The 19,730-nt window shown below is 37.5% G+C and overlaps 1 protein-coding gene across 1 annotated transcript in view; it reads left to right on the top strand.

Annotated features, from left to right (window-relative positions):
* Positions 1–18,549, top strand: part of LOC113068422 (sucrase-isomaltase, intestinal-like) — a 55,526-nt gene extending 36,977 nt beyond the window's left edge. Inside the window, exons 25-48 of the mRNA XM_026241204.1 lie at positions 49–198; positions 316–519; positions 1,370–1,524; positions 1,698–1,866; positions 1,997–2,093; positions 3,897–4,009; positions 4,093–4,218; positions 4,525–4,656; positions 4,841–4,960; positions 6,894–6,956; positions 7,292–7,408; positions 8,341–8,431; positions 9,867–10,005; positions 10,100–10,233; positions 10,514–10,548; positions 11,283–11,399; positions 11,591–11,739; positions 13,672–13,756; positions 14,223–14,279; positions 14,453–14,577; positions 16,423–16,511; positions 17,066–17,115; positions 17,380–17,541; positions 18,342–18,549. Coding sequence (XP_026096989.1) covers positions 49–198; positions 316–519; positions 1,370–1,524; positions 1,698–1,866; positions 1,997–2,093; positions 3,897–4,009; positions 4,093–4,218; positions 4,525–4,656; positions 4,841–4,960; positions 6,894–6,956; positions 7,292–7,408; positions 8,341–8,431; positions 9,867–10,005; positions 10,100–10,233; positions 10,514–10,548; positions 11,283–11,399; positions 11,591–11,739; positions 13,672–13,756; positions 14,223–14,279; positions 14,453–14,577; positions 16,423–16,511; positions 17,066–17,115; positions 17,380–17,541; positions 18,342–18,422 — 2,760 coding nt within the window. The 3' untranslated portion in view covers positions 18,423–18,549. The remainder of the gene's footprint in view (positions 1–48; positions 199–315; positions 520–1,369; positions 1,525–1,697; positions 1,867–1,996; positions 2,094–3,896; positions 4,010–4,092; positions 4,219–4,524; positions 4,657–4,840; positions 4,961–6,893; positions 6,957–7,291; positions 7,409–8,340; positions 8,432–9,866; positions 10,006–10,099; positions 10,234–10,513; positions 10,549–11,282; positions 11,400–11,590; positions 11,740–13,671; positions 13,757–14,222; positions 14,280–14,452; positions 14,578–16,422; positions 16,512–17,065; positions 17,116–17,379; positions 17,542–18,341) is intronic.
* The last annotated feature ends 1,181 nt before the right edge of the window (positions 18,550–19,730 follow it).

Genomic DNA, 19,730 nt, shown 5'->3' on the forward strand with positions numbered 1-19,730 from the left:
CCAATTTGACAGATGATTTTATATCATTGGGTGTCTGTGATCTGCTAGGTGTTGTACCTGAGAAACCTGGAGCTGGAACTGGGGAAGGACTACACAGTCAACTGGCAGGACAAACGCAGAAACTCAAGGCACTTCGATTGTCATCCTGAAGCAGGTTCTGATCAGGCCAAATGTGAAGCCCGTGGCTGCATCTGGGAGGTCAGAGAGAGATGTTCAATATCTGATCCGTGCATACGCAAAGACTGTGGTATTTCCTGTTACTGTTATAGTATGATTTAACACATCTGTTCAAAGTGTTTTTATTGTCTTTAATAGCCTTCAAATGTTCCCAATGAGCCCTGGTGTTATTACCCTGACACCCACGGCTACATCACCGGCAACGTGGTTGAAACGGCGAGTGGCATCACTGTAGATATAGAGCGCAATACGGCTTTCCCAAGTCAACGTTCTCAATCTCGAGACATCAACAAGCTCCGTGTGGAAATCACATATCTGAGTGGCAAAAGCCTGCGTTGGAAGGTATTTTTTTTAAATGTATGATTACGTCAATGACTAAATATACAGTTTAAATAAAGCAAAGTATTAATCCAAAGTGACTTAAATTGCATTTAAAATTTACTTTATTAAAGTGGCCATAACCTTGGTGTCAATAGTGTCATCCTTTTTTTAAGAGTTAGGGCTTAAAGGGATCGTTCACCCAAAAATGAATATTACCCCATGATTTTATCACCTGCAAGCCATCTTAGGTGTAAATTACTTTTTTCTTTCAGACGAGCACAAACAGAGTTATAATAAAATTTATCCTGGCTCTTCCAAGCTTCATAATGGCAGTGAACGGGGTTTGAGATTTAGAAGATCAAAAAAGTGCGTCCATCCATCATAAAACTGCTCCACAAGACTCCAAGGGGTTACTAAAGGTCTTCTGGCATGAATATATGTGTTTCTGTAAGAAAAATTACCATATTTAAACTATCAACAAAAACTGGATGTTTTGCTTTATAAAGTTTTAAAAAGGATAACTTTCTTACACAAACCCATTCCTTACATATACCATTGATTTGCTTCTGAAGGCCTTTAGTAAACCCCCAGAGCCGTGTGGAGTCATTTTATGATACATGGATGAACTTTTTTTGAGCTTCAAAATCTCATCCCCCATTCACTCCCATTATAAAGACTGGAAGAGCCAGGATACATTTTCAAATAACTCCCATTGTGTTTATCTGAAAGAGGGAAGTCATATGAACCATGGATGGTTTGAGGGTGAGTAAATTACAGGTAATTTTCATTTTTGGGTGAACTATCCCTTTAAGTTATTAAATGAATACATTTAAGACTGAGATTAAGATCGATTTTGGTCTCCTTCATATAGATCTTTGACCCAAGCAATGCACGCTACGAAGTCCCCATTCCCCTCGACCTGCCCGGCATGCCAGAGACCGAAGAAAATAAAAGACTGTACAGGGTTCAGATCAAGAACAAGCCTTTTGGGATTCAAGTCATCAGAAAGGAAACAGAAGAAATCATGTGAGTAATACAGCTGAATTATTCTGGTAACATATAGTCCAGGGAGGTTCTTTTGTGGTAGTTTGACTTTAGTTTCCACTGTTTTAGGACTATAAAAGCATGGTTTGCCTTCTTCATCAAAGGAAGTCAGAACTGTTCTCAGTGTTTTGTTGAATCTTTTTAATTTTTTCTAGATGGGACTCTGCCGTGCCAGGGTTCACATTCTCTGATCAGCTCCTTGAGGTCTCCACACTCCTCCCCTCAAACTACGTCTATGGTTTTGGTGAAACAGAGCACCCCAGCTACAACCATGACCTCAGCTATCACAAATATGGCCTCTTTGCCAAAGACCAGCCTCCAGGGGTGAGTGGCACAACTACTGTTGATGTTTTATAAGCCTTCCTGTGTGACATGACACCTGCAGTTTACATTATCTGGAAAACTGAAATTGCATCACAAACTTGAACTCAGTTATGTTTCTCCTCATCTATAGTATAAGCTGAACAGTTATGGACTCCATCCCTTCTACATGGGTCTGGAGAAATCAAAAAATGCTCACGGCGTCCTCCTGCTCAACAGCAATGCCATGGGTGAGCAAACCACACACTCACTTGCCAAACTGGTGCAAAATCATCTATTTTGGAGAATAGGACCAATTTAAAATAGCCTTAGATGGTTTGATGGTTTGAACTGGTCTAGTTGGCAGCTTGTAAATGGACAAAAGCAAAGAAGACACTTTCAAAATGAATAAATTACCAGCCAATTACTTAAAAGTTGTAAAAAAAAAACTCAATTTAGTTATAATATGATTTATTATAATTACTTTCTACCGTTTTCTGTAATATTGTCCATTTAATTTAGAGGTTAAAATTTTTGAAAATGTTATTACACACGTGTTTTGTATAGGTAAAGACGTATAAAGAAATTTTGCATTGCACAATTATATCTATAACAAATTAGGCTCTTATACCCCTAATTATCATTTCCGTATTGTAAAAAAAAATAAAAAATTGTTATGTCAGGTCCACTTTCATCAAAAATGACTGGCAATTAGCATACAGTTTGGATTGGTGGTATGGTTCTGTTCTGGGCAAGAACTCCATGCGCATCCATGTAGCCTAGCATGGATAAGAGGAGGGAGAGCAGCAATAATCCCCCAAAACAAAACCATATGCCATATCCCCCAACACAAAATGACAGTGAAAATATCAAGCCTTAAGTAACAAGCATATTAGCCCTTAACCATTGAATGAAACAAGAATGTTTCCAAAACCCACAAAAGCCATAGCCTGTTGTCCTTAACCAGATGACCTAACAAGTATAATGCCAAACCTGAAAACTTAATCAGCCTCAGAACAAACATGCTCTAAATAACAACCAGAGCGCTTAGGAACAAGTGTGCTCCCAATATACAATCAGATAAGTAAGGCACATAATCAGTATGACCACATAAGCTTAGCAAAAGAATTTCACTGAAATGACTAAATGAGTCTAAGCAAGATGGAAAGCCTTAGCAGGCATCTTGCCAATAATCCGAGAGTCTGAAAGGAACTTAGCTTAGCTTCCTGAAGACATTCAGAGATGAATGGAAAGCGAAACATATCCAACTGGGATGTGAAGCTTGATCTCTTAATCCTTCTTCATGTGTGGAGTGAAGATCCTATCTAACTTAAGGGTTCTTAAAGGTGTACTCATACTAGGCACGTTGCCTTGAACTGAGCCCAAGCATGATTATGGCAGTAGAGCACACAAAATAGCAGCTGTTCCGTGCTACGGTGCAGTTAGCGCTCACACTACATGCGTACCACACCCAAACTCAACTGTACCATGCTCTTGCCCACCTCTTCTAATCGGGTCGGGGGAAGGCTGAACGAACCATGCCCAAGCACAGCATGGATTGTTCACACTAGTCAAATGAACTGGGCTTTTGGGGGTCAAACGTGATCTGACATGGTTAAGATTGCCAAGTATGAGTACATAACAGAGGGTTGTCTTTTAACTCATGGAGTCCATATAATTAATATAGCAATACATGAACCAATGCTACTTACGAAACAGTTACTTACAATCAATGTGGTGAATTAGGTGAGTACATTGGGGAAATTCCTGATTCGTAGTAACGATGGTGTGTTGCTTGCCGAATTCAACATTTAATTAACTACCGAGCAACTCAAAGCTGGTGATAATACTGAAGGACCTTATATGAGTGATGTGATGGAATGTCACATCCCTATATGATAGGTTGCATTTACACTAATTATTGCAGTTAAGAGACCGTATGTGCAGGTGTATAAAAGAAAAGAAAAGAGAAACTGAGGTGACGCATTCACACCCTGACGGTCACAGGGATAATGACATTGTTTTCTCTTTTGTTTCATGCTTTTCTCTTTTAGATGTGACCTTCCTGCCTACTCCAGCTCTGACCTACAGAACTGTTGGAGGAATCCTGGACTTCTACATGGTGATGGGACCCACTCCAGAAGCTGTGGTTCAGCAGTACACTGAGGTGACCATTAGATTATCTTAAGTCATTGAATATTTATGTTTTAAAATGCATTTTCATGACATTTTGTTTGTTTTGTTTGACAGATGATAGGCCGCCCGGTTCTTCCAGCCTATTGGTCGCTCGGGTTCCAGCTTTGTCGTTATGGCTATGCCAACGATGCAGAGATCGCAGATCTTTACAGAGACATGAAAGCTGCTAAAATTCCTTATGTAAGCAATCTCATTGTTTAGTGTGTGAATGTGTGTTTTTCAATCTCAATCTCAATTTTTTTTGATGATTTTTGACAGGCACACAATCAAATTGTGAAAATATTCCATAGAATTTTGATTTGGGCCTGTTAATAACCACCTAGCGACTGCATAGCAACCACTCACAAGATCCTACATCATTCTCCCCTCATCTGCAGAATTAAATGTTTCAAACCAAAGCATTGCTAAGTTTTCACTAAGTTACTCAATCACCTTGGAACTTCACATTTAGGTTCAATAATAATAATATTTTACCCTTCCTCAAAGGATATTCAATATGCAGACATTGACTATATGGAGAGGCAGATGGACTTTACAGTGGACAAAGTGAACTTCAAGGGACTGCCTGCTCTGGTGGACGACATGAGGGCTGAGGGAATGCGCTTCATCATAATTTTGGTGCGAACAATTCTCTATTACTTGGAAAAAGTTGTTTCTATAAAATGGTAAAAGATGTTGTAATGTAAACAGAGCTTAAACATAAAGATCGATGCACACTATGCTTTTCTTATGCTGTCTAAAAACATGCAGTGAAATGTTTTCTGTAACAAAACTACATGCTTTATTTGTTTGTGTGCTTCAGGACCCGGCTATAGCAGCCAATGAGACAAAAGGCTCCTACCCTGCATTTGATACCGGGATTGAAAAAGACATTTTCATCAAATGGCCTCCCGAGCTCAGCAATGACATTGTGTGGGGAAAGGTATGACAAACATAAGAAGAAAATAAAGTTGCAAGAAAAAGTAAGTGAATCAATTACATTTTCTGATTTTCTGCATAAATTGATCATGAAATTTGATTTGATTTTCACCGGTCACAAAAATGGATTATCTAAAAGTTGATCAAACACAAACAGTCATCCTCTTTCATATCTTTACTGAACATATCTGTTAAACATACAAAGTGATGGTGGGAAAAGTAAGTGAAAAACTAGGCTTCTGCTGTAACTAAATGCCAGCTGGAGTCAGGTGTTGGCAAACCAGGATTCCAATGAATGAAACGAGAAGTTGGAAAGTGTTACATAGTAATCTCAAAGACTTTAGATATTCATCAGTCCACTGTTAGACAAACTGTCTATGAATGGAGAAGATATGGTGCTGTTAATAAGTGAACACCCAGCCTGCTGGGTCAATGCTCGATGAGATAAGAAAGACCCTAGAGTAACAGGGATTTGGGGCTACTTTGCTTCTTATGGATCTGGACCGCTTGTCATTGTGGAGGTGAAAATTAATTCCCAAGTTTATCAGGATATCCTAAAGGATAATCTCAATGTGGCTGTGAAGCTCAGAAGAAGCTGGGTGATGCAGCATGATAATGACCATAAACATTGAAATAAATCTACAAAAAAATGGTTTTGAACACATAAAGTCCACCTTTTGGGGTAAAAGCCCAGACCTCAACCCAATAGAGAATCTGTGGAATGACCTCAAGAGAGCAATCCACACCAGATGTCTTAAAAATATGAGTGAGCTAAAGCAGTTCTGTTTGGAAAATTGGTTCAATGTTGTGCAGGTATAATTCACAGCTACATGAAGGGATTGCTTGAAGTTATTGCTGCCAAAGGTGTTTCAACCAGTTATTAAAACACTGTTTCACTTACCTTTTCCACCATCACTTTGTATGTTTAATGGGTGTGTTCAATAAAGTCATGAAAGATCACTGTTTGTGTTTGATCAGCTTAGAAATATCGTGTTTGTTGATATTTGTGACTTTGGTGAAGATCAGACAACATTACATGTCCAATTTATGCAGAAAACCAGGAAACAAGCAGGACTCGAACCTGGGTTGCCAGCATGGGTAGCAAGGCATGCTAACAAAGACACTAAAGACCACAAAGTCTAGCATGCCTCTTGAGAATAAGGAAGTGAGGTTTACATACACAGCTCGCACAGCTTTAGCAAACTAGTTCTAGGTTTTTGGCGTAACCTCGATAACTGTTAAAAAGCATTAAAACAAATACTTATCCTTTATACCTCATTGGTTGTGTTTTCCCTCTTTGACACATGTGTTTACATGGTTGCTAAAGAAAGCACATTACTTTTTACACATTGCTTAAAAATCTTAAAGCGCTTGAACCCCAATAATTGTTGTTTGCAGCTATATTTAATATTTTTATTTTAATATCATGATACCAATTTCTATAATTCCCTCAAACAGGACAAATGTTTTATAGTGAAACAAACCAAATGATACTAGAAAACAGCACTGAATTTATCACATCCATTGCTAATACTTTGTTTTGCTCTATGTGTTGTTGTTTTCTCCTGATGCTACTTCTTAGAAGATGTCATTATGTTTTTGTATGATGCATTCGGCAAGTCTTAAACTAGAAAAACCACTGGAAGACAAATAAGTCAGCCCATATTTCATTGATGTTGGTGATGAATGAAACAGAATTCTATTGACTGAACTATATTCAGAATTCAGAGTTCCGAATTAAATGAAGTTAAAGCGGGAGACTTCATCGAGAAGGCAACATTAGTTTAAGAGATTTGGTGATTTGTTGGGAGAGTCTTGATTACAGAACCTGATGTTTTAAGACATATATGGTATGATGAGGACATGTACTGAAAGCTGGAATGATCCTTTAATTTTAGACAAAAGCGCTGATTTTAGCTGTTGTTTATGTGTCGTAGGTGTGGCCTGATTATCCCAATATTACTGTGGACAATTCTTTGGACTGGGATACTCAAGTTGAGGTATCTGCTTCTCTCTCTTGTTCTGTTTCATTATCTTTCTCTATATATCGCTTTCTTTTTCTTTTGGTTTCTTGTTAATCAGAGAACCGTTAGTCTTTTCTCTTGTTCTCCTATATATCATCAGTACAGTGGGCTATAATTGCAAATGCAGTCAAGAGAGTTTATTGTTGATAATATCAACCAATCAGCATGCAAAACACACACCATCAGCCAATGAGCATATATTAATACTATGAAATATCACCCACTGCATGTACTATTTAAACAGATAATAAATAAGTATTATCCAGTATTCACCTTGTCTTATCTAACGTTTCTTTCTTTTAAACTTTCAGCGATTTAGAGCTTTTGTGGCCTTCCCTGATTTCTTCAAGAGCAGTACAGCAGAGTGGTGGACACAGCAGATTAAAGACTTTTACAATAACGTCATTAAGTTTGATGGACTTTGGATTGTGAGTGCTTTGTTTTTGTCATTTTTCATGTTGAAATGAAAAGTAAAGCAATTTCATTAACTAAATAAAAACGTTTGTCAAGCCAGACTTTGAAGTTGGCTTGAGAAAGCCAGACCAAGCCAGACAAGTTTTTAAAGCTTAAAGGACACTGAACAAAATTATGAATGCAACACTTTTGATTTTGCCCCCATTTTTCATGAGCTGACATCAAAGATCTAAGACTTTTTCTATGTACACAAAAGGCCTCTTTCTCTCAAATATTGTCCACAAATCGTTGTAAATCTGTGTTAGTGAGCACTTCTTCTTGGCTGAGATGATCCATCCACCTCACAGGTGTGGCATATCAAGATGCTGTTTAGCACGATTATTGCACAGGTGTGCCTTATTCAGGCCACAATAAAAGGCCACTCTAAAATGTGCAGTTTCATCACACTGCACAATGCCACAGATGTTGAAAGTTTTGGGGGAGAATGAACAACACCAACACCACAATGTTCATTTCTCTACCATAAGCCTAACTCTTTTATGAATCTTTGCAAATTGTCTTTCCTAATAATGTGCTAATTAGCAAGTTTGACAATGTATTTGGCTTAAACAAACAGTCCCGCAGAGAGCGGCTCAGAAGAGAGGGATGGGATCAACAGAGGTCATTTGCATTTAAAGCGGATTGCAAGAAAATGGCTTGCTCTGAAAAGAGCTGTTTTTGACAGGGTAAAAAAGGTGTTTTTACTCTACAGTTGCAAAATTTTAACCAAAGTATGTTGCAGACTTTTCATTAAGACCGTAAAGAATCATATAAACTGGTGGAAAATGGGTATTTGATGACCCCTTTAACATAGCCACAACCCATTTTATGCTCAGTTGCATATCACCACTTTTTCTTTCTTCCAGTTTCATTGGATGACACTGTCACTGTGTTTTTCTTTCTGAAGGACATGAATGAGCCAGCCAGTTTCGTGCATGGCACTGTCGGAGAGAAATGTCTAGGGGATCCCGCTTTGGAAAACCCTCCATACATGCCCCGTGAGTTCTAATGAGTGTGACCTGTAATGGGCCACTAGTTGACTACTGAATACTGAATACTTTTTCACGCTCAAGTGGCACTGGCAGACGTAATGACTATGAATGTGTCAGAGAAAATACCAAGGAGTTATTCTAATTCTTTCATAATCAGAGAGTATTTGTTTTAGACATTCCAAGGTTTCTGTAAATACATTTCTCATGTCTGAATATTGGTTTATTTTTGTGATGCGCTCCAGGTCACAAAGTCAGGTCAAGTCACCTTTATTTATATGGCGCTTTTAACAATGTAGATTGCAACAAAGCAACTGAACAGCATTAAATAGGAAAATAGTGTGTCAGTAAAGCAAGAAGACAATTCATCATTGTATTCAGTGATGTCATAATCCAGCTCAGTTTGGTTTAAATAGTATCTGTGCAATCAAGTCAACAAATTGACTGGTAATTAAGTGTCCCCAAATAAGTTAACCAGAGGCAAGAGCGGCAAGGAACCAAAACTCCATCGGTGAAACGAATGGAGAAAAAAACAGTCAAGGGGCCAGTTCTCCTCTGACCAGATAAACCAGCATTTAAATTCTTACTGTCCTCAATTAAAGTTTGGATGCATATCTCTAATTCTGAAACTTTCTCTGTCAGCCTAAGTATTTGCCTGCCTTTATCAGATGTGAGTCCCTTCTCACTGAAAGAGTGCGATAAACTGTACATGTGGCAAGTGGTGCAATCAACAATAGCAGGAGAAGAAGCCCTTACTCACAGTGATTGAAGAGTGATTCTGAAATACCACTGTTTTATGAACTCGTGAAAAACAGTGCAAGAGAGAAAAGAAACGAGGCAATATAAAAAAAGAAATCGGATCAGATTAGTCAAATTAGACTGATAGATAATATCCGATGTATGGTTGAAATTAAGTTTATATTTTATCACTTTAGGCAACAGAGAGTGAAAGTAAGAGAAATTCAGAAGCAGAGCTACAATAACAAACCACTCTGCAGCAATTAGACAGGAAACGACAGAGACAGCAGAAAGCACATCCAGTTTGTTTACTTTATTTTCCAAAAGCACACGAAACACCTAAAAATATGTCTAATAATGCACATGTATCTAGGTTAATATCGGAGCGAGCGGCCATGTAAAGTTGCTACCACTTGGTAGAATATTTTACATGTAGCCCTTTAGCACCTTGGGTATCCTGAGGTTCGGATCCTGTTCCCCTCTCTCACTCCCACTTCACTTCCTGTTTGCTCCTTACTGTTCAATAATAATAAAGGATAAAAAAAAATTGAAATTATAAGCCATATTTGAGGTTGATGATTCTTCTATTCTTATCTAAGCCTCTTCTCATTGAGTGTTATGGAGGCAGCCCTAACATCTGCACTTGTATTTAGCACTTTCTTTCCAAAATGAACCTGCCCTATGTATGTGTATCACCTTTTCCCAGCTCTAGAGTCTATGTACAGAGGCCTAAACCATAAGACTTTATGCATGAACAGCGAGCAGATCCTGGCTGATGGCACACGTGTCAAGCATTATGATGTCCACAACTTATATGGCTGGTCACACACGAAACCTACTTATGAGTGAGTTTTCTAGTCCTCCATATTCACTTGTATATTTATTTTACAGTTGTTCTTGAATGAGTTTTAATTGCTGTGTGTAATGTACATTTTACAGTGCTTTGCTTAGTACCACTGGAAAGAGAGGTGTTATAATTACTCGTTCAACATATCCGTCTAGTGGACGCTGGGCAGGACATTGGCTGGGAGACAACTACTCTGCCTGGGACCAGCTTCTCAAGTCCATCATAGGTATGATGGAGCTTATTATTTGGTGCTTTTCAAGATGATAAGCATTGCTATTGCTCATATTTAGCACTGAAAATTATCAGCACATTAGAATGGTTTCTGAAGGATTATGTGACACTGAAAACTGGAGTAATTCAGCTTTGATCAGAGGAATAAATAATCCATCCTCCATTAAATCATGGTGTATTTTGTTGGACAGCTGCTCTATCTACTGTACACTTCAGTGTATAAACTGAACATCTGTTGACATTAAAACCAAACTCCCTCTTGTTCTCTCTTTCAGGCATGATGGAGTTCAGCATATTTGGCATCTCTTACGTAAGTGTCTCTCTCGTCATCCCCTGGCACATGCTGCTGATTTTTATTTGTGCTTTAGTTCAGTTTGGTGCATCCCAGCTAAAAGTTTTTGGTTCCTAGAATGTCATTTTTATTGTTTGTTTTTGGAAACACGTTATTGTAACTTTATCACAACATTAGTATAACGTTCTCAGAACATTCATTTTCTTAGTTTAAATAATGTTAAAATAACACAATCAGAATGTTAGTTTTTCGGTTCCTAGATGGTTATTTTGTTAAGGTTTGTTTTTGGGTATGTAGGGAAATTTTCTTAACAGAAAAAGAATGCTAGTTTTGGTTGGTATAACATTATTTTAACATTATTTTAATGTTCCCGTAACCTCTTTTCTCTGATATAATTTACTCTGAATGTTATTTTCTGGTTGCAACATAACCTAATAATAGCCATTAGGGAATGTTCTTTGTAGGTTATTTGTAGGTTATAAAAAAATAAATAACATAAAAAAACACCCTGCAGCAATATTTTATAACTGCAAAAAATAATACCAAGAAAAAGAGCGCTACTAGAATGTAATTTTTTGTTCTCAAAAAAAAAAACTGGTAGGGGAACATTGTGTTTGCTGGGATTACACTAGTATGGAGCCATTACACTGACTCTTGAAGTTAGCTCTTGTGGTCAAGTTTTCAGATCTATTGTTATATTTCTCTCTATCGTCTTTTTCTCTTCTGACTCTCCCTTTTTACGTGTGTTGCAGACCGGTGCTGATATCTGTGGCTTCTTTAACCCTGCCCAATATGAGATGTGCCTGCGCTGGATGCAGCTTGGAGCTTTCTACCCATTCTCCAGAAACCACAACACCATAAACATGCCAGTAAGAACACTCAAGGAACCTTTTTTATGGACAGATTTAAGATTTTTGGACCAGTGTTTAAGGCATAATTCACCCAAACATTTAAATTCTGTCATTTACTCATCCTCAAGCTGTGAGGGAAGATATTTTGTTATTTTCTTCAGAAGTCCTGAATGAATGTAATCTGATGAGTTTGTTGTGCCTTATCTCAGAGGCAGGATCCCGTGGCCTGGGGACCAGAGTTTGCTGCTATCTCTCGTGATGTGCTGAATATTCGCTACACCCTCCTACCGTATTTGTACACACTGATGTATGAAGCTCACGCTCACGGAAACACTGTGGTCAGACCTCTGCTTCATGAGTGAGTGTCCTCCATTACTCATGTTCATTTCTAGGAAATCTGTGCATGTGCATGTCTCGATCTTAAATAAATCTGTTGTGGCTCCAAATCCATCGTGAAAGAAGAAAGCCATCGTGTTTACAAAATGTGACAATGTGCATGTGTCAGGATCAGCTATAAATGCTAGATTTTTAAAAGTATGTAAATTGTGTGAAGCTCGCAGTATAAACACTTAAAAAATATGTCCAAGAGTATTTTTTAATGCTGTTATTGAAGCAAGATTGTCTTTACATTTCCATGCACCTGAACATGACGCTGAACAAAATGAATTGTGATTGGTTGCTTTGCTTGGCGGTCCGAGGGCCTTGGTGAGCTTAGCTAATGAAAGCTGTGATGAGGTCAGTCTCAGGGTCTTGGTACACGTTTAACTACTATAAGAGCCAATTCCCCAAGCCCTGGCCATGATGACCCTGTTCTCATTGAGTACTGATTGGGCCCGTCACAATAATCCAAATATCAAATTATCGCACGATTTACCTACATGATTATTTATTGCCCATAAATAAATGAAAATGAATGTCACCATATTTTTTGTATTCCACTTGCGCTTGTGTCTTTTGCAGCTGCTTGTTCATAATCTGGTGTAGTCATGAGGTGCTAGTTCAAATTTAATAAATGCTTCAAAACACACTAAAAAAGTTGAATCTGCAGATACGGCCATGTTTAGGGATCCGTGACTTTGTGCACAAAGACATCTGACTGATGTGTACCTTAGGTCTTCTTCAGTCGCTGCGGGCTGCTGCAGCTTTTGATTTGAATCTAACTATGACTCAAGATAAAAACAGCATTCATTCATTAAACAGATTTGTCGGCCTTTTAGGATACCCCAAGCCAAAAGGTTTGGGAATTCCCACTCCCAGGACATTAACTGGCAGGAGGCTTTAATGGTCTGCAGAAGATACTGTGTCATCAATAAGATTCATGAGATATAATTTAAGATTTATTTTAATTTTAATTTATTTTTATTTTATGATGAACGGCCATTAGAAAATAAATTTTATTTCGTTCTAAATGTGTTTATTATATTAGGAAAATGTCACATTTATGAATGTTGATGGTCAAAGAGTACATCTAGAAAGGGGTGGTTGATTGTGATTTCACTTTTTTAAAGTTAGTTTGTAATGTTGCTGTTTGAGCACAAATGATATCTGCAAGGTTGTGTAGCTAAGAGTTCAATGCAAATGGGGATATCATCTTTTAAAATTCTGGCATGAATACAAAAATGGATTCACAAGTTTCAAAACTAATGTTCTAAAGCAGCGGTTCCCAATCCTGTTCCTCGCGTCGCCCTGCTCTGCATCTCTCTCTCTCTTAAATTTTGACCAATACTAAACACTTTAAAACACTTGTTTTAAATTGAAAAAATAGTTGTAAAGCCTTGAAACTTTTGTACTTATTTTGTAATTAGAGATATGGATTTGTTCTCAATAACCCTCTGTATATAGTTCTTTAGTTTTGTGTTTATTTAGCTATTCATTCTTCTTTATTAATTGGCATTATTTTTACAATCACTGTCTCTTTGATATATATATTGACAACTGTATTCTCATCAAAATTAAAATTAAAATAAAACCCCTTCTGTGACACAATAACAGCAGTATTTGTGTAAAAAGATGGTGGCAGTTGTTGCTCTGTGACAAACTGTGAACCGGTTCCAGAGCAGATGCTCAGAGAATATGACATGACTGTACAAATTCATCATATCTGCGAACCAGAATGAACTTTTATGCAGAATCCATTTCTTAAAGTGCACATTTAAATATCCTTAAAACTAGACATTAGTAGTATTTGTTAGTGATGTTTTCATGTTATGCTCTAAAGCTCTCTGGCGTCAGGATCTGTGTGTACAGTGATGATTAGAAGCTGTTCTCAGCGCTGTGTTCTGTACCGTAGGTTTGTCACAGATGAAAACACATGGAGCATCGACAGGCAGTTCCTCTGGGGTCCTGCGCTTCTCATCACAGCTGCTTTGGACCCGGTAAGCTCCTCTGTGTTCACACTATGAGACAATGTGTCCAGTATTACTGATGAAGTTGTGCGGTGGGTGACCCACATACACAGAAGGATTCAATTATCATTTTAATTTATTTTATTAACATTAAAATAAGTCATGTCAATTATATTGTATAATAATAACACAGTGTAGCCAATATATAAATATTTATAGGAAGTTATAATAGGGATTTCTATGAATTGATGTAAATATATCATTGTTTATTAATATATTATACAGTTCACTCATTTTCATATTACTTATTTTTTAATTATTCTTTAAAATATGTATTTTAATTTAATATCACTATTATTAATATTATATGTTTTGTATATAAAATTTTCTCATTAATTTGTATGTCTTTTATTAAGTCAGATGTTCTCATAGGGCTGTGTTCAGTTAGTAAGGAGAGGACAGGTGTTTCTATTAATGTTGATTTTGTTTTGTGAAGGGCGTTACTGTGGTCAGGGGCTACGTGCCAAACGCCCGCTGGTACGACTACCACACGGTAAGCATTTTATCAGCATGCAAGTAAGCATCTCTATTAGAAAGCATCCAAATCTAGCGAGATCTTGAAGAACCAGTCGTAATGCAGCTGGCTTCCAAACAAATCCAACCTGCCATGCTTTGTTCTCTGTATATTGGGTTCTCTTATCTGCTGGTGTGTGGTTTATCTCCCAGGGTGAAGTTGTTGGAGTGCGAGGACAGTTCATGAATATGGATACACCGTTATCGAAAATTAACCTGCATGTGAGAGGAGGCCACATCCTGCCCTGGCAGAAACCAGAAAACAACACACACTACAGGTGCATCTTTAGAAAGACTTGAGGCAGTTTTTCTATAGTTGCATGGGTTTTCTTTTATATGTCCACATTGGTAGTAGTAGTAGTAGCCCTTTATTGTCACTAGTCACAAGTACCAGGGTAATTAGCCATCAACTTCTCCATACATACATGCAATATGACAAGGTGGTAGACAGGACAGGAAGACAGGGAATTGAGGAAGAAATACAGCATAACATTAGGGAAGCGAGGAGAAAAAACAACAACACTACGAGATAACACTAATAGACTATGCTCCTTTGGGAGTACAGTGTGAGAACAGGAAAAACACCTCCGCAACAAAGCACATAATCAATACAAACACACAACTTTGCAAATGTACATCTGACCAATCAGAGCAGAGTAGACCAATCACAACAGACTGAGCATCTGACCAATCAGTGCAGAGTAGACCAATCACAACAGATTGAGCATCTGACCAATCAGAGCAGAGTAGACCAATCACAACAGATTGAGCATCTGACCAATCAGAGCAGAGTAGACCAATCACAACAGACTGAGCATCTGACCAATCAGAGCAGAGTAGACCAATCACAACAGACTGAGCATCTGACCAATCAGAGCAGAGTAGACCAATCACAACAGATTGAGCATCTGACCAATCAGAGCAGAGTAGACCAATCACAACAGACTGAGCATCTGACCAATCAGAGCAGAGTAGACCAATCACAACAGACTGAGCATCTGACCAATCAGAGCAGAGTAGACCAATCACAACAGACTGAGCATCTGACCAATCAGAGCAGAGTAGACCAATCACAACAGACTGAGCATCTGACCAATCAGAGCAGAGTAGACCAATCACAACAGATTGAGCATCTGACCAATCAGAGCAGAGTAGACCAATCACAACAGACTGAGCATCTGACCAATCAGTGCAGAGTAGACCAATCACAACAGATTGAGCATCTGACCAATCAGAGCAGAGTAGACCAATCACAACAGACTGAGCATCTGACCAATCAGTGCAGAGTAGACCAATCACAACAGACTGAGCATCTGACCAATCAGAGCAGAGTAGACCAATCACAACAGATTGAGCATCTGACCAATCAGAGCAGAGTAGACCAATCACAACAGATTGAGCATCTGACCAATCAGAGCAGAGTAGACCAATCACAACAGATTGAGCATCTGACCAATCAGAGCAGAGTAGAGCAATCACAACAGATTGAGCATCTGACCAATCAGAGCAGAGTAGACCAATCACAACAGATTGAGCATCTGACCAATCAGTGCAGAGTAGACCAATCACAACAGATTGAGCATCTGACCAATCAGAGCAGAGTAGAGCAATCACAACAGATTGAGCATCTGACCAATCAGAGCAGAGTAGACCAATCACAACAGATTGAGCATCTGACCAATCAGAGCAGAGTAGAGCAATCACAACAGATTGAGCATCTGACCAATCAGAGCAGAGTAGAGCAATCACAACAGATTGAGCATCTGACCAATCAGAGCAGAGTAGACCAATCACAACAGATTGAGCATCTGACCAATCAGAGCAGAGTAGACCAATCACAACAGACTGAGCATCTGACCAATCAGAGCAGAGTAGACCAATCACAACAGATTGAGCATCTGACCAATCAGAGCAGAGTAGACGAATCACAACAGACTGAGCATCTGACCAATCAGAGCAGAGTAGACCAATCACAACAGACTTTGTGATTGGTCTACTCTAAAAACAACTAACTTTATGAGAAAATTAGTAACCTTTAAAGTATCATAATACAATCTTTTAAATATAGGTGTTCTTGTTATGCCACAACACTAATGTAATGTTCCCTTTTTTATTCTTGGTAGTCGTCTGAATCCTCTGGGTCTTCTTGTTGCTCTTGATGATGAAGGTTCAGCACATGGATCTTTGTTCTGGGATGACGGAGAGGGAATTGGTAGGTGATGTATGTTTCTATGTGTGTGCAGTAGTTGGAATATTGAGGAATGTAATGCTTTTGAATTAACTTGATGATCACAATTCCACTATCTGTTAATTTCATCCAAACTCAATAAATGACGCTAAATGCACATGCAGTTTTATCCCGAACATATCTGGCGATGCTTTACTATGTTGGTTAGTGGTTGTTGTAAAAGGCTAGTGCCTGATTGTATTCTATGTGCGCTACTGAACAAGCTTTTTACGTCAGAAAAGCTGTATACTGTATATGGAGCTTATCATGAGATGTCAAAATGTATTCGTTTACAGTTTACAGTATTAAACGTTTGCACATTTGCAATAAAAAAATGTTTTTTTTTTTTTTTATGAATCTGTGTTGGAAATATTACTTTTTACAATATTTCATTGAATTGCAAACAATAAAACTTATTTAGTATTCTGAATATGAATCTATATATTATTTTCTGTATTAGTTTTATTTTCTGCAAATCATTCTAAAATGATTTACTGCTGTTCGTCTCTTAATCTTCTTATTCTTGTTTCTCCTTACAGATAATGTTGAGAACAAGCGTTTCCTCTTGACCTCTTTCTCTGTGTCTTCGGTACGTTACTGTGTTTTAAAGAAAGCTGTGTGTACGATTCTTTCAGATTTATTTAGATTGTGGTCATTAAATCCAAGAATGTCCATCTCGCTCTGTTTAGAAACATTTATTTTGTATTTACATACATTTCCCCACAAAGAAAAAAAAGAAAAGCATTACTTACTGTCAACTGTTTTCATGTGCAGTAGGAGTTCTGCTCATACTGTAAATGGGCATGTGTGTATAGTGTTGTGTAACAGTTGTCCTGTGTGATTATATTTGTAGGGTGTTCTTACCAGCGCAGTTCTCACAGATGGTCTGTCCGAGGCCGACAGGTTGACCCTGGGGCTCGTGAAGGTGTGGGGAGTGTCAGCGCCCGTCACTCAAGTTATCATCCAAGTGAATGGAAAGCCTGAGGCCAAACTGGAATTCAAGTATAATGCTGAGGTTAGACACTTCATGCTAACTTACTTTAGTTTGGTTCTGTCATCCAAGCTATTTTATGGAAGCTTGTTTCCACCACTAAATGCAAAAAGATAATTGTAAAAAAAAAAAAAAAAAAAAAAAATTCCATGATATATACTCACAACTAACTCACAACTGTGTTTAAAACTGAGTTTTAAAGTTAGGAATGTGGGAAAGAACTTGAGTTATAAAGTCAGAATTGCAAAATATAAACTGTAATCTAATTAATAATTATCTAATAAATTTAAAATTGTTTATGTATTTGCCAAATTAAGTTATTGATGTGGAGTTTTCATTTTGAAATCTACATTTATAGTTGAGTGGAACTCATGAAAACGCCCGAGTCATATTTTAACCTAAGTAAATACAAGAAATATAAAAATATATTCATATTTTAAGTAATATAAACAAGCCTTTATAAATGATTACCGTATGTATTTAAATTGAAAATTATTTATACGTCATGCAACTATTTATTTGCTGCTTTTAATTTATGCACATTATAATTCACTCTGAAATCAATACAAAGAAATACAGTATGTCATTGTATTTTATTTATTTATTTTTGCAATTTTAAAATTTTTTATAAAGATTTTAATATTTGAATTTGAATTGACATGACACACACAAAAAAGTTGAACCTTGTATAACTTACAAAAAAAAAGTTGAAAATTGCCTAAATGATTTTGATGAGTTAAAATAATGTAAAAGTATGTTATAACATACTGATCATATCAGTTTAGGAAACGATTTATGCTGTGTCTTCTCTTCCTCTGCCTCAGGTTCAGGAGCTGCAGTTTGATGCAACCTCACAATCTCACACCATCGAGAAGCCTTTCACGATCACCTGGAGCACAGCTTAGACTTGGACATAAATCAGTGGAAACAGGCTTCAATAGTAATCATTTACTGATTATTTACATTAATGTTCAATCAACTAGTAACTTGTTTAGCTGCAATAAAACTGCAATAAAGTGATTTAAACCCCAATAAGGCTGTGACTGATTTGATATTGTATGGTCATATTTGATTTAATCTATGAAGAAATGTTTCCTTCCTGCATGCACAAATGCAAAGAAGACCCGACTAAACAGTCAGGCGCATTAAACCATCATTCTGATTCAAAATCACACAGAGACTGTTGTCTTGCTAATCAAGCCTGTATGCTGTAGCACTTTAGAGAAAACATTGAAATAACAGATGACAGATGCTGATCCAGAACACTCATGCTTTGTTTTCATGCAGGTTCCTATTTACAGTTGGGCAGTTAAAGAAATAAGGAAAGAATGGAAGTAGAGTTTCAAAGACTACTATATGGTTTTATTACCAATGATTAACTTTCTAAGTATATCTTAATTAAACCGTGAAAATTTAAGAGAAATATGGAAATGATTTACAGTTTTGAAACTTTGTTAATAGTTACTAAAAATAAAATCGTTCACTGAAGGGCTGTGAAATAAATTGTAAAGGTGCTCAGGTTGGTCTTCCAAAGATTATAAAAACCAGATGATCAAGATAAAATGATTATTGTGGTGCTGCCATCACGTCTTCCATCTAGCACACCTCCCTTTCTTTCACAGCTGTGCGCTTTTGTTCCTCCCTAAAGTCTGCTGCAGATTGTGTGATTTTGGAAATCCTGTAAGATCATTGCAAATCAAACTGTGTAAAATTAGCTGCATCTTAATTCATAGGCTCCATCCTTTGAAAGCCGAATGTTTCACCATGGCATGACAAATTCTATTCTACAATTCCAAGACTCCTTCAAATGCTGCTTCAAAATGTGTTCTTCCAGCCAACACTGACCTGTGACCCACCAGAGTTTGAAACACTCCGTGTTTTCAGAAACCAATCTTGGGGCGAATGCACTACTACATTAAAGCATTAAGATCTTAATAGTTATCATTAGTCCTTGGTGTGAACGGGCCTTTAATCAAGTTAAAAGCAAATAATTTGTGGTATAGGGTCAGGAATTAACATCAACCGTTACATCAACCTTTCTAACAAAGCAATAACTACTCACAGAAGTAAAGAATTAGTGTTTGTTATGAAGCCAATCCCATTTCAGTATGTATATAGTCCAACAATGTCATCGCTGTGGTCACCATCTCATTAATTGTTAAATTAAGATTTGTTTATGGTCATGGCCAAAAGTTTAAGAAGTGACATATATT

Source organism: Carassius auratus, linkage group LG44F, assembly GCF_003368295.1.
Source record: "Carassius auratus strain Wakin linkage group LG44F, ASM336829v1, whole genome shotgun sequence".
NCBI lineage: Eukaryota > Metazoa > Chordata > Actinopteri > Cypriniformes > Cyprinidae > Carassius > Carassius auratus.